A 15,065-nucleotide genomic window follows, 5' to 3' on the forward strand; every position below is an offset into this window, starting at 1 on the left:
TTTGTCGTAATTATAGATAAGTGTTAGTTATCGCTATAGAAAACGCACATTGGAATGGGCACACAAAAATTGAGAAATTAAAAAAAAAAGTGATGCAAAATACGAAGTGCAAACTGTACCTATCTATATATTATATGGATATGTTGTTTGTAGCAATTAATTCATAAAATTTTCAGAGAAAATTAATAATGAAAAGAAAAAAAGATATTGTCTGAATCGGACTCAATGAAACCAAGTTAAATATTAAAGTTAAAAGTTGAACAATATTAAAATGTAATTTTTGCAATACAAAATATATATTTATTTGATATTAGTAAAACGGGGGAAAACAAAATTATTGATTGAAATTTATTAAAAGATTTATAACCAGAGCATGCATCAAATGGACACCTGAAGATTTTAGACTGCCTAATTGATTTTTTTTATTACCTATTGCCATGTACATTGTGTTCCAGAAGTCGACCCCTAAATTTAGGGGGAATGTGCTGTTTTGAATCAAAATAAAGCTATACATCTTTATCTAACTGCTGATGGTTGAAAAAGTAAAAGCTTTTGTTTTTTTTTAAATAATAAACAATAATAAAATACTAAAAAGTATGCAAAATATACTGGAAATATTGTATGGACTTATTTTTTTAATGAATCTTAATTATAAAAAATTTAGGAAACTTTGTTATAGTACCATCAAACAAAAAAGCGGATTTAGGGACAACTGTTTTCAAAAAATCTTAGATAATTTTCTTATAATTGGTTAACAAGCACAAAGAAAAACGTTTTAAATTAATGTTCATTCTGAGGACTTAAAGAAACGAGAACATCAGGTTTTTTTTATTGTGAAATACAATATTTGTTTATGATATTTTCTGAAGTTAAAAAGTACTAGATTCTACAATCTTCCATGTTTCTACAATTTTTTGTATTTTTCAAAAAAAATAAAAAAGTAATGATAGTAATAGTATTAGTAATAATATTAATAATAATAATAATAAATGACTTTATTCTACCTGATCTAGTAACTTCCATATGTTTTTTATTATTCTTGTTGGTCCTGCAATGAGTATTTTTCCGATAAAAATTTTTAGCTGAGGTTGTAAATATGGACTGATATTAGTAAATATATTTTCTGAAAAGTGTTCCTCCATAAGATTGTTGCAAAAATCTTTTGAAATTTAGATCCAAAGACGCATTTCGGGTTGAATCCTCAGTGGTCTCTGCATAATGCAACAAAATATTACAAAATAAAAAAATTAAAAAAAATAAAATTAAAAAAATAAAATTAAAAATATAAAATTATTCAAAATATGACCAAGACATTTTTTTTCTTTCTTCGGTGTTCCAAATATTCTAAAGTGTTGGTAAATCCTGTCCAAGATCTTTTTTGTAGGCGCCTCCTTAATGGAAATTTTGTTATATAATCTCTAAGACCCAGAGTCCGGTCTTTATTGTTCGATATGTAACTTTCTAACATATCAATCTTTTCCTCTGTAGTAAACATAATAGGCGAGCAAGCGAATAAATTACATTTATAAATGATAAATAAATAAATCAATGTGTCAAAAAAATATTATGACAACAAAACGCGCGTCCAACGAGGCAGCGTTCTAGCACTTGTTTTGTTTAAACGCCGTAATAGCCAACTTACACTACTCAACTTATATGGCAACAGCTGTGATAGACAAATTTTTAAAAGGAAATAATTGTATCAAAAAGTATAAATATTAGGACTACACAGCCTTATATAAAATTGCCTTAATTTTTAATGCTAAATATGACAAAATTGTAAAAATAGGTAGTTTCCATTTAAAAAAAAAAGTTTTTTTGGCGTATACCAAATTCAAACAAATTGAAGGTTTGTAATACCTCAATTAACTTTTGTATTCAACTTTCGGCTCCATCCAGTGAAATAAACTAATGAATTCACATATTTAGCATATGTAGCAAGGGACAACTCGACATTCAAAATGACCTTAACACTACTGTTTGATCAATCCATGAGTATTATGATTTTTTATGTTTAAATTTCTATATAATGTATTTTTTATACAATGTTTAGTAAAAAAAAAGGTTACCTAATCACGGATCTACCTGCACAATGACGTCATTGTTATTATTGCTTTCTGAACTAGACTTTAACAAATTTACATGAAATATGAACATGGAAAAAGGATAACTATTGAATCGAGACTTTTGATGATCAACAGGCCGACTCCACAGAATAACAGTCCGTATCGCCCATCAGAACGCGGTATAATATACCTTACAACGCTACGGTATAACATAAGCGGTTTCTGATTTATGACCGGCCGTCGCTTATGAATATTAATTCCCGTACAATGTTCATAATTCAATGTAAATACGATAACGCGGGGAATTTTTAATTAGGCTGGAAAGCGATTTCCCCCCATCCCCCCTCCGACTTTCCATCCGTGTGCGTCTGTAAAACATCGTTCGAACAGAAAAAAAAACGAACGTCGTTTTTATCTGACATCTTCGTACGGGTCGTCGTCTCGCCTTCAAGGTATTTATATTTCGCATATTTTCCGATTCGGGTGGCGTGAGAAAAGATCGAGTTCAACAATTTCCTTTCCTTATCGGGCGGTCGCGTTTCTACTTGTTAACGAATAAATCTGAGCATGCCGCTCAAAAACTACTTCCCCACGGAAAAAATCAAAATACTCGGTTCAAATAGGTTCAGCTCTATTCGAGCGTAAGTACGCTTTGCATATTTTCAAGGCTGAGCCTGCTTTAAAATAAAAATTATCAATATCTTAAGTTTCCTTTAATAAAATGAAACGCTTCGTTTGAGTACACTACAGTACAATACTAGAGATGTAGTATTTTTCTCCCCTTTAATTCTGCATCCCATTTCCGTACCTCCCCTTCAAAAATCGACAAATGCTTGATGTCCTTAATTGGAGATATTTTAGAATGTGTTGTTACCCTTAGACTACAGAAAAAAGAGTACTGGGAAAAAAATAAAAAATATTAGAAGCACAAAGATATTTTACAAGTGACTACACTTAATGATGTCGATGTTTCTGCAAGAAAATCAGCAAAACCAACAAGAACAACAACGATAGGTGAAGCTGAAATCGAAGAAGATATAAACAAATCCTTAAGAAAGGCACAAAACAATAGGGCACCTGTGCCAGGAAATATAAAAATGAAGCTGTTGAAATATGGAGGAGAAAGGGTCGTAACTTTTATTCAAGTATTATTTGGTAATATTTAAAAGGGAAGAAATTCCGAGATAATGGAATTTGTCATACACGTCTTCCAACAGTTATAGAGGAAGTAGTGTCATCCCCTCAACGGATGATTTAAGCGAAGAAAAAGAAGAGATATTTTAGATATTTATGTAACAACTTGAATTGAGCATACACCGATTCGCTTTCAAAACATAAATTTACTCTATTTAAATGAGGATAATTTTATATTGAATTTTTGCTAGTTTTAAGTGAGAGATGTACACTTAAAAATATTCAAACAGTTTTATATAGAGAGGGTGTAAAATATTAAATATTAAATATAAATATCTTAAACAGATAACTAGATTCAGATGTATTTGGGAAAAACTCCTACAAAATATTGAAAATATACGTCATCTACAATTAAACATTGGAGGCATTTCTGACCAAATAGAATATGGATTCTATACGCCATATTTAACCTAGGTAAGTTAATGGAGACGTTCTTTAACTCAGCACTTATTCAAGTGTTAATGGAAATCAATATACATGGTGTTTCAAAATAAATGCGAAACACTGAATTAGATGAAAATAAAGGTTTCATTCTAGTCGAAAAACTAATATTAAAATTCACAATCGTTTTGCAACAAAATTTTCCTTTAGAATTCCGTGCAATGAATTAATGCCGTGTAATTTTTGTTGCTGACAGTGTTTTGAATAACTTGGTTACGTATTAGTAACCAATAGCTATTTTTCTTTCAAAGAAACTTCTATAGGCTACCGAAATACTATTCTCTGAACTAGGCTGACTGGCTTTTTAACTGATCCTGCTATCGCCTAAAGTAAAAACATGCTTTTCTAATTTAATCATGAGCTAAGATAAATGAAATTAATGAAAAACGGCGCTTTATTCTAGTGCAGTTTAAAGCTTTTTTTAATGACCTTTAATTGTGAGCTTTCAAAATTTACGGAAAGCTTTGAGGATATTTTCTTAGTCTTGTGCAGCTTTAGCATTAATGATTTAAATGATTTTTTTCAGACACCATGTATAAACTTTCATGCTTTTAAAGGAGTTTTTCCAAAGCAAGTTTTTAGACAATATAGGCAGTTGATTACTAACGATTCAAAAATTGTACGATAAGTATGGAAAGTTTTGGTTAGTAATTTCCATTTCCGGCTCATTGCGTATATAGGGGTGGTCTAAGTAAATCTCCTCTACACATTCCAAGGAACTGAAAAACTTGGGGAAAGTATGTTTTTACAATAGCGTTCTGCATTAAAAATTTGCACCATCTCTATTCGTTTCTAAAAATAAAAAACTTTATTTTTCCGACTTATATGTAGCGCTATATCTATATCATCATCTTAAAAGCAGAAGAAAAAAATTCCAGAGTATGGACGTCGAGACTACTCGGACGCAAAATATGTCAGAATACATCAGAACTTTAAGTAATAAAAAATATTTCGACAAATAGTCGAACCGCTTCATGTTTTGAACTATTTCCATGTAGTATTTGATCCAGTCATTGTAATAATATTATATTTTCAACCGACACACTGTTTTCTTCTGGTCTATTATCGACAATTCATTTCACTCATTTTTCTTTACTCTTATTAATATAAATTTTTCTCTTTAATTATTTCATATATCTTTAAATATCTCAACTATTTTCCATGCCTGCGAAATAAAATTTTTAATATAAATTACTCAAATTGTTGGAAAATCAGAAAAAAATTGAGAACAAAATTAATGGAGGTATTGATCATTAACCAGTTCACTCGTTAGGCTGGTTTTACTTCAAAATATCTGTAATACAGGACTGTGAATAATGAAATTAACGAAATATAGGAGATAAACTTGTAAATGCTATAAGTTATAGATTTCATAGACAGAGACATTTTTTTCGTTATAGTGAAAACCTTCATTTCTATTGTACGCAGCTTGAAAAGTTGGAAACATACTTTAATTGCAATCTCTTCTTCGAAACAGGAAAAATTTCGCTGTATCATTCAAACTACTTTTCTAACTCTCCGATTATCAGATGTATCCGTGCTTATAACAATGTAGAGAACGCGTTTCCGGATCTTGATCAATTTGTTCTGAGCTTTGAAGCCTTTAAACGACACTTAAGACGGTATACCAATTAACATACTGTAATAAAAATTTGTAATTAGTTCTTAATTCGATTTAGCTAGTAAAAAAATAATTTAAACTAGTCCACTGACACAGTGACAAAAGACTTGTTTATAAATAAATATCACTCCATTTCGTATGTAATAGTTCCTAACAAACTGATACCAATAGGGCCTAGGGCTAGGAACAGTTCTTCAGTTAAGTGATTCAGATAGCGGAAAACCGATTCAAAGCGTTAAAGCAGACGCGACTCTGATATCATAGAATCGATAAGATGGCCATCGTTACAAATGACCCGTTATCCGAACGGACAGTTGGTGCACGTGTCAAAATTCCAAAATTCCGCTCGCACTAAAGCCGAAATTAAATTATTATAAATAATCGGGTCTGAGTCCGCGGAAATAATGGGTTTCGTACTTATCACCCGTTTGGAATAATAATTAAAAAGCGCAGATGCGTTATCGGAGTCGGCAATTTGCGACGGGACATATTTTTATTGCGACGTAATAAGCCGATTAACTGTCCAGATATGTGTATAAGGACGCTTTGTTTTCCTGTCCCGGTATACGTAAATGATTGATATCTGTTATACCTGCGGTGGGAAGACGATATAACAATGATCGATAGGCTCTGGTTGACACGATATGCACATACAGGTTTAACCGTCGGCCCGAAGAACTAAGAAGTTCTTTGGTTATTTAGTTGTTTAGTACTGCAGCCGGAGTACCAAGCACACCATGGAGAAACGTCAGGCTGAATAAGTTGTGTTTTTGTCTTCAAAATTGAAAATAGGACTAGACTTATACTAATGTTTCGATATAACTTGTTACTTGTTCAAATTCGATTTTTCGAAAGTATCTACGCTCTTATAAAAATTTTATATCTCGTTAACGGTAGGTCCTATGGGATCGCCATTGGTACAGAAATAATCACCGTCAAAAAAAAGTTTTTTTGTCTGTTTGTCCCTTCTTCGTTTGGTTTTTCCTGAGTAACTGTCGAACCGTTGGAGCTACAAAATTAAAATGTGCCTCCTTTTTAACCCTCCACGAGACACATAAGCTTATAAGAAATGGCCTCCATCCTACGCCGGAATCCATCTTTTGACACTATTTGGCACATATATGCAGCTTTTCCCCGTTACGGGTGAAAATGGGGAGGCTGGGAGGTCAGGAAGTATTCTAAAAAAATAAAAAATTGCGTGTGGCCAGGGTCTACAAAAAAGATCATTTTTCAAGAACCGTTTACAAGACCCAAAAAAAATTTGAATCAGAAGACGCAGAAGATACGGCTCCAGAAAGAAATTCTTGACAGTTTTTCAAAAATTTACAGGGTGTGCCGCAAATTCAACAAAACTGAGAAATGGGTCCCCCTTTATAAGTGCAAGACTATCATTCAGATGTCACATTGCAATATAGCCCACATATGCAGCTAAAATTTTTGTATTTAAGGTTTTCAGCTATTATACAGGATGTTCCCGATATTGCGTGCTAAATAAGAAATGTGTTAATTGCCATAAATTTGCAGATAACAACTTCAAATTTAGCAGAAAAGTTAAAGGCCGTGTCCACATTTAAATTAGGTGCAATCAAATTTTACCAAGTATTTTTCAAAAATTTTAGAATTTTTTTTCGGTGATGTTGGCTTCCAAATATGTTTTCGTCCGTAGCGTATCTCTAACACAAGAAACCGCGAAGCGGCTACTTTTGGAAATGAAAAGCTGATACGTTACGTGCTACGAACTTGCCCCGTCCAGCGACGATTTTTCGAAAGCAATCTTGTTTCTAACTTTTTTGTCATGGAAAATTTTGTGTTCACATGAAAACATTTCCAAGGCATCTTTTTAAGCAGAATTTGATGGTTAACAACATCAATTTGGGTGTTAAAGACAGCAACAAGACTAACAAGAACTGAGGATAGATGAACATAAAAAAAACACATGCAACTATGTAACCAAGTAAACTAAGTACCCCATTTCCATTGATTCTTCTAGTTTTAACTAAAACCTGGCGTCTTTAAAAGTGTCCACCTTTAATAGTTAGATGAAATCGGATGACATTCCGACACTGTACTTAATCTAGATCTTGGAATATAGATAAGCTAGAATGTGGTTCCAGATCAAGTACTATCTACAATACAATTTCAAAATTGAAATGAAAATTTTATGGATGCCTTAGAATTCTGTTTGACCTGTAGTCCAAGTGTTGTTCTAGCCCAATGACTTATTTTCACTTTAATTGATGGTGTTAAGTTTCCTGTGCGACGCTTAGTAAGTAAAAAAGAAAAAAAATTAATAATCTTAATAAAATTTGCTTTTTGATTCAACATTGAACTTTTGTGATTGTAATTCGATAAGATTATGTTAATGTACGCAAAATTTCATAATTACACTCTAAACTTTCGCGATATTAAACGGTAACAGAGAAAATGACCGAACAGAAAGATTTTAGATTAAAAAGAGTAATATATCAGTTGCTGATGATAGACCAGAAGAAGATAGTTTCACAATTAGTTGTGGTGGAAAATATAACGTTTTTAGATGGTTGGTATGCATGTCCAATACATTGCAGAATAACAATTAATGAATAATAATAGGGGTTTATGTCTTATTTTACATGTTTAATTATTTTCATTTATATGAGCAACGCCGTGAGCTGAAATTTGATCAATTCTTGACGAAAGTTGGACATATACTAAACTAGAGCTCGATGACATGCATATAGCTTAGCTTTAAACCAACTAAAAACTAGAAAGTCGTGAATGAAGAACCTGAACTCGCGCTGCTTATGCAAAATTTGCAATCATACTCGATCATTTGTTACCGAAACAATTACTAATTATAGCTTTACCAGGGTCGATTGGTACAGACATCGAAAATACATAAAACACCATCTTTTCCATTTGTAATTATAGTACATATCTACTTAGACAGGTCTCAGCGACGTCAAATGTAAATTGTCGCCTGTTAAGTAAAATTGGACGATTTGGAAAATTTTCCGTTTCTCATACGCTAATAAAAAATCTTAATTTTTCAAAAAAAATTTTTTTTATTGTGCTCGTTGCTTTTATCTATCCCACTTTGACGTAAACTTAAAACCTGATCTACTAAAAATTAAAAAAATAGTGTCCACATCTTTTTCCTACACACCGATTAGCAGACATTTGTAATTTTGAAGTACCTTCAAAATAAATGGGGCGATTGCAGAAGAAGAGGCCCACCTTTCTTCTAAATAGCTTCAAATTTAAACCAAAAGGGATTATTCATATTTATTTAAGATTAGAACTCACATAACTTTTTTTTGATTAAATTATGATCCAAACCAGCACTGTCCCTCCCAGTTTGGGTTATTCGATCCCTCGTTTCATTAGTTTTTATTTACTCAACCAGGTGACTCATGTTATGTTAATAATTAAGTTGATAATATTACAAATAATGTTAACCACACGCAAATCTCTCTGTCATCTTCTTCTGATCGATCATCAAAACCCATCGACAATATAAGGCAATATAATGTTATTATTTTTTTTATTCTTTTGTAGCCTAAATTTTGCTTAGTTTTTTTTTATCTTTTTTTTGTTGGTATGATTTTTTGTAATAATGTTTGAGTTTGTATAGGCACCGACTATTTAATATCTATTTTTATATTAAGACTATTAAACTTTTTATACCTGGTTAATTACGAATATCGTTTTATATGTATCACTATGGAAGAATTTCTAGAGCTTCCTTCCTAAATTTACTGAAGAATACTCTTCCATTATTTTTTCACATTTTTGCGGCTATTGTACATCAATTTTTTTTAGCTATTAAAAATGTATTAATAAAGATACGAGGCGTGTTCACCACCATATTAACCGGATATGCACCATTGCGACTTTTTCCTGTTCCCGAATCTCAAGAAACCCATGAAAGGAAAGAGGTTTGGAACAATTGAGGAGATAATGAAAAAATCGCTAGAAGAACTCAAGGCTATACAGAAGTGTTTCGAGGATTGGTAAAAACGTTGGCACAAATGTCTGGGGGTATTACTATGAAGGGGTCAACATTACTTTTGATGAATAAATAAATATTTTTCGATAAAATTTAATTTTTGAACACACCTCGTATGTAGTTCGCAAAAAAATCCACAAATAAATACCTTATTATTATTATTATTATTATTAGAAGCCATATACTATCAGTAAAATATAACACTCAATGTCAAGTAAATAAAAAGGTATAATCGATAAGAAACTGTAACTGCAACCCCGGATCTTGGCCGTAGTATATATATGCAGCCGTTGCAAAAATCTCTCAGTGTACAAAGCTCGAATTCGCCAGTGAATTTATTATTTAATTAATTTAAAGCGGGTATGTTCCTTATCTGTCCGAACAATTTCGTTCCGTATATATATATATATATATATATATATATATATATATATATATATATATATATATATATATATATATATATATATATATATATATATATATATATGCGCGTTTGATAATTACATACCGTCAGCAATTAACTATGTTTTAATTCGGTTTCTCGGAATATTCTTTTTTTGTAGATGCGATACGATCTACCCCCGGATCGGTTAAATTACGTCCAGCAAAATCGCGTCTGGACGATTTAAAGTTTTGCTTAATTGGCGTGCAGCTCGTTATATATTTCGACGCGTTCCTGCTGAGACAGTTGACTCAAGTTCCTGCCCGAGTAAGACTAAGATAACTTCCCAGCCAAACCAATACGCTTTAGAGACGTCGACATAAACTGAACTAAATATCCAAGAATGCTGCCGCGAGCAAGTGAAGTCTTTTGGATCGCTGATTCAGTCGATGGAAGCAAAAAAAAAAGATCTTTGAGAATTGTTTGTTTGTTTATGTATTTATTTTATTTATTAAGAAAAAAGGTACATTATAAAAACTATTATTATTATTACCGACCGAAACCGACCTCCAGGTCCTTTTTATATTCTCACCCTCCATTCCACGAAAATCATTCCCGCGAAACATCAACTGACATTTTTTTCGGCCTCTCCCTATACCTTCCCGCACTTGCAGCGTTTTTGTCTCACCCTGTACCCAAGCAACCCCCAGCAACCCCACCCAGAGGCCGCTGGCGACAGAGACCGGCAGCTAACTCGCCTCTAGCGAAACAGAGACGCCACCACTCTGGTAATACCGCCCATCGCTCGCTGCCATCTTGTGACGTCACCCGACGCTCCGCCAATGGACCTGGAACTCGACGGAGGTAGGGGACCATGGGGACGCGCCTTCTCCGTCGCTAATCCGCCACCAGGCAGTTCGGTGGTGTCCAGTGTACGGTCCACATTAGAGTAGTGTCCGAGAGTGGCGCGATTTTCAATTTTTTTTTGTCTGGCGGTCATTTGTCCATAGTCGACAACGTTTCGGTTCCCGCGACAAACGGACTCTCGGTCAAAACGGATTTCCTGCAACAGGGGCATCCATGTCCTCCGCTGCCGCATACGAGTCACCAGGTGGTGAGCGTCGCCCATTTTGGAGGTGAGGGCGTTCTGACTGGCGCCCCGGCGCTGGCGTCGGTGGCCTCGCAGCATCAACCACCCTCGGTCGCCGCGATGAACCAGCTTGGTACCGTCTATGCTACCAAGAGGAGGCGACGGAACGGCAAAAGGTCAGTAGAACCTCATAGAAAACAAATTTTCATCAACCCTCTGGACACCACCAGGGTACCAAGCATTGTACAATCCTTCGAACCGACAATTTACCAACATCATTTGGTCCCATAGCTTCCACAGTTTCTTTAAAACCTTTTAAATCATCTGTTCTGTTCCGTCTTCCTCTGTTCTGCTTATTATATCAAAGAGGAACGTTGCAAATTTTCTTTTTTTGGTGTAAAACTGGTGTCCCGTTAATGATCCATGTTGATGGGGTTATATAGATGATCCGATCAACCGCCAACGTCAAGGTCTTCCAAATTACTTTACCGCCATATCAGAGCCTATTCAGCTTTCGCTTCTGGTATGGTGAAAAATCTTTAAGAAATGCAAGAGATTAAATCTTGACAGTGTAGATACGAGGTGTTTAGCGAATTGGAAGCACATTAGCGGGTAAATCGGGTCTACGTATCTCGTATGGGCAACTGTTTAGAAGACGTTAAAAACGTGCTACGGGCTTAATGCCAGTCGGTCACGCCTCTCCACGCCACCGCACAAGCCCATTTGTAATTGGCGCATAAATTTCGTGATAATGGTCAAAGAGAGAACGGGTGTGAAAACCTAGGCTCGGTTGTAGCCTGATAAACGGCCGCTGGCCTAGATATTAAAGGGACTCGGGCCGAGTTCCCAATTGATTTTGCTACCCCTAATGACCTAACAAGTCTTATTTTATAGCAGTACGTCTTCCATATAGCTAGATATGACAGCTTAACGATTATTATATTATCTACACCTTATTATTATTAGAGTAAAAATCAACGTTTGTATGGTACATTATTGATTATTACGCATTTAAACATGTCTTCTATGCTTCTAGCTGTTTCGGCAACACTTCTATATATAAACCCTCACGCACGGACGCAAATTTTAAAAATTCTCTATTTTCGTTCTTAACACTTACACAACTCGCATCATTGATTTTATTAATTTAATTAATTTAAAATCATGATTTCGATCAAACTCCTATTTTTTAAAATCTTTTTTATCGATACCAACACAAAAAGCACAACGTAAAAGTATTATCACAAACAAAAAGTAATACACAACTCTTTAAGAAACTAAGACATAACTTAACTTTTTTTAAATGCGTTGAAAATTGTGTAGAATCTTTCCTAAGGTAAAGAAATTATACGACATGAATAAGAAATACTTCTTTTTATTATTAACATAAATAAAATATGCGTGAATTACAATTTTGGCAAGAAAAGACAAAATATTTTCAAAACGTTTTTGTAAATATCACAAACATTATATTATGCTTCAAGTCTATGGAGAATCCCTCGAATTTCTTTCTCGCAGATTTTACAAATCGCTCTATACCCAGATTTGTTTGGATCTGTCATTTTAATGTAAAACTGCCATATGCTATTTTCTTTTCTTCCCTCCATTTATTTGTTTTCATCTAATGCTCGGTTTTCCACTAGTTCCACTACTTTAACAAAGCACCAACTAAATACGGGAGACGTCGTAACAGGCCGCGACAGAAATTTTCTTCCAAAAACAGCGTTCTGAGGAATACTTGGTGTGTATATTGTACTATATTGTTTATAGCGGCTTTAAAATATTTTGTAATTGCTACAAAGGCACGGGAAATCCATATTCTTATGAAATTTAAAAAACTTAATTAAAAACCAAAAAAAATCAAAAATTTATGATTTTTTAAATAAAAATCAACGTTTGTCCAAGTATTTCAATTTTCCATTAAAATGGTATATAATTGATTATTAAGCACTTAAACATGTCTTTTATGCTTCCAAAAGAGATGTTCAGGTTTTCACAGTTTTTATTACTTTATGACAGCTGTTTCGCCTTGGTCAAGTACAAAATATGACTGTATTACGAAAAACTCAAAAATCCGTAGCCTACAAGTTGAAATGTGGATCTCGTCCCAAAAATTATATCGGACAAACACGTAGAACATTTAAACAACGTATTAACGAACATAAATGGGCATATAAAAATAAAAGTTCGTATTCTAACTATGCCATTGATTCAAATTCAGAAATGCACAACTTTAACGATAATTTTGATATTTTACATAATCATACAAAAAGCAAAAATTTGTTGGAAGCTATGGAGATTTGCAAAATGAGAAATTCGAATTTATTACTTAACGACCAGTTGGATTTAAATGCTTCTCGGTTGTTAAATTTAAATTTATAACCCTATACTTATAATTAAAAATCTATTGCTACCTGTTTTTATATATAAGTGTCCGAATATAGGCATATTTTGCATTTGATAAAGGCGCGGTGTTGCCGAAACAGTGTAAAACTCTGAACATTTTTTATTCTAATTTAATTTGTGTTAAATACATTTTTAAAAGAGATGTAATAATTTATGCGTCAGGATTCCACAATTAAAATATTTGCAAATATTGGGGATATTTACTGTTGTTTATCGTGTTAAGTGTCGTTTTCAATAAGTGTTTATCGTGCGAGCAATTGCCGATGCCAGATTGTATTAGATCGGCCAAACAGACAGTATTTGGATAGCGTATGAGAGATTGATTTAATCTAACTGTATTCACGGACATCACGTTTATGAATATTAATAGCTCGTTTCTAATGTTTTCCGTTCAATTTATAGCAAATTAACTTGGCGCATGTACCGTTCGGCTATTATAACATTAACCGAGTGGATCTGCGAATTTATTAACTACGTCCAGACCAATTAAAATTGTCACGGCCCATTTGGTGGCTCATGGTGCCCCAGTTACCCCCATTAGAGCTTTGCTTTTGCATCGAGAATGTTGGGAATGCGACAGAAGTGGGAAGCGTTAAAAAACTTCTTTTTGTTTGCTTTTTAGAATCTAATTTCAAAATTTTAAGAAATCTATCAATGTTCAATATAAATGATAAATTAATTTTTAGGTTTCAGTTAATTCTCTCGCCGAAGTGATAAGATGCTCGCTGGACCAAATAGTACATAATATATATTTCCAGCACATGTTTTATATATAAAATTACAATAATAATGAAAAAAAAGCAAACTTAAGTTTACGGGCTAGAGAAAATTCTATTTTGCAAGCGATATAACATATAAAGCCCAGAATTTTTAATTGACAAATTTTAATATTTTGTACAGGGACATTTCTAAATCTTTTTTTCTTTGTAATATCTTTAATAAATAGATTAAAGAGGCTTCAATAAAGAGATTTCTCTTTTTTGAAGTCAAAAGAATTAATGATTTTGGAGTTATCGCAATGAGTTATAATTAACTACTAATAATACACTCAATTTAAAGTAAATATAAACAAAAATATAAAAATATTTTTGTTATCAACTGATCTATATATTAACTGATAAAATGTATATAAATATGTATAACTAAAATATTCTATAAAACAAAAATTACTAAACCAACTCTTATACTCTGAAAAACAACGCATCTAATGAGTAGTACTGACGAATAACAAGAAACAAAGACATATACGCTTTCTTTGTTTAGGAAAACAAATGAAATTAATTAAAAATATATGACGTACATTTTGATTCTTCATTTACAGTTAAATATTTGACAAAAGCCAAAGGGTTGTCAAAAAAATTTATGCACAAAGTATAAATACCTCTTAAGGAAAAATCAAGATACTATTTAATCGCATATTTATTAAAAAGTTATATTTAGAAAATTAAGGACTTTGGATTTCGTTTTTTTTACACCTTGTTCTACTTTCCCAAAAAAAAGTTTAAATAAATCTTAACATTGAAATAATTTCAACAAGACATTGTAAATTAAAAATAAAATATGCAATAAAAAATGTTATTAGTGAGCCTGGAAAACGATTTTCAAAATTTTATTCCGAATATGACACTTGTTATTTGTCTAAATAAACTTTATTTATTTTTGCGTCAGTAACTGTGTGTTCTGAAAGTTTTCTTGTAGCGAAATGGACAGTTGAATGATTTACCTTCATCTAAATGCATATAGAAATGTTTTTTTCATAGTCTTTTAATGTAATTATCTGGTAATTACAATCATCGAGAGTACAAAAATAATAACTATTTTGGGAGAGTAAACCTCTAGGTTACTATGTTGCTTGCAAATAATAATATGCATAA

At 32.7% G+C, this 15,065-nt stretch overlaps 1 protein-coding gene across 4 annotated transcripts in view; it reads left to right on the forward strand.

The window, feature by feature from the left end:
* The window catches only part of LOC132702318 (aryl hydrocarbon receptor), a 137,006-nt gene that overhangs the window by 28,651 nt on the left and 93,290 nt on the right, over positions 1-15,065 (forward strand). For 2 of the 4 annotated variants that reach the window (XM_060670877.1, XM_060670878.1), the window contains exon 1: positions 10,827-10,961. The exons of the other annotated variants lie outside the window; for them this stretch is intronic. In XM_060670877.1, the coding sequence (XP_060526860.1) occupies positions 10,906-10,961 (56 nt within the window). In that variant the 5' untranslated portion in view covers positions 10,827-10,905. Of the gene's footprint in view, positions 1-10,826; positions 10,962-15,065 lie in introns of those variants that run through there. 4 annotated transcript variants of the gene reach the window in all.

This window comes from Cylas formicarius, unplaced genomic scaffold, assembly GCF_029955315.1.
Source record: "Cylas formicarius isolate icCylForm1 unplaced genomic scaffold, icCylForm1.1 PGA_scaffold_5__7_contigs__length_24384050, whole genome shotgun sequence".
NCBI lineage: Eukaryota > Metazoa > Arthropoda > Insecta > Coleoptera > Brentidae > Cylas > Cylas formicarius.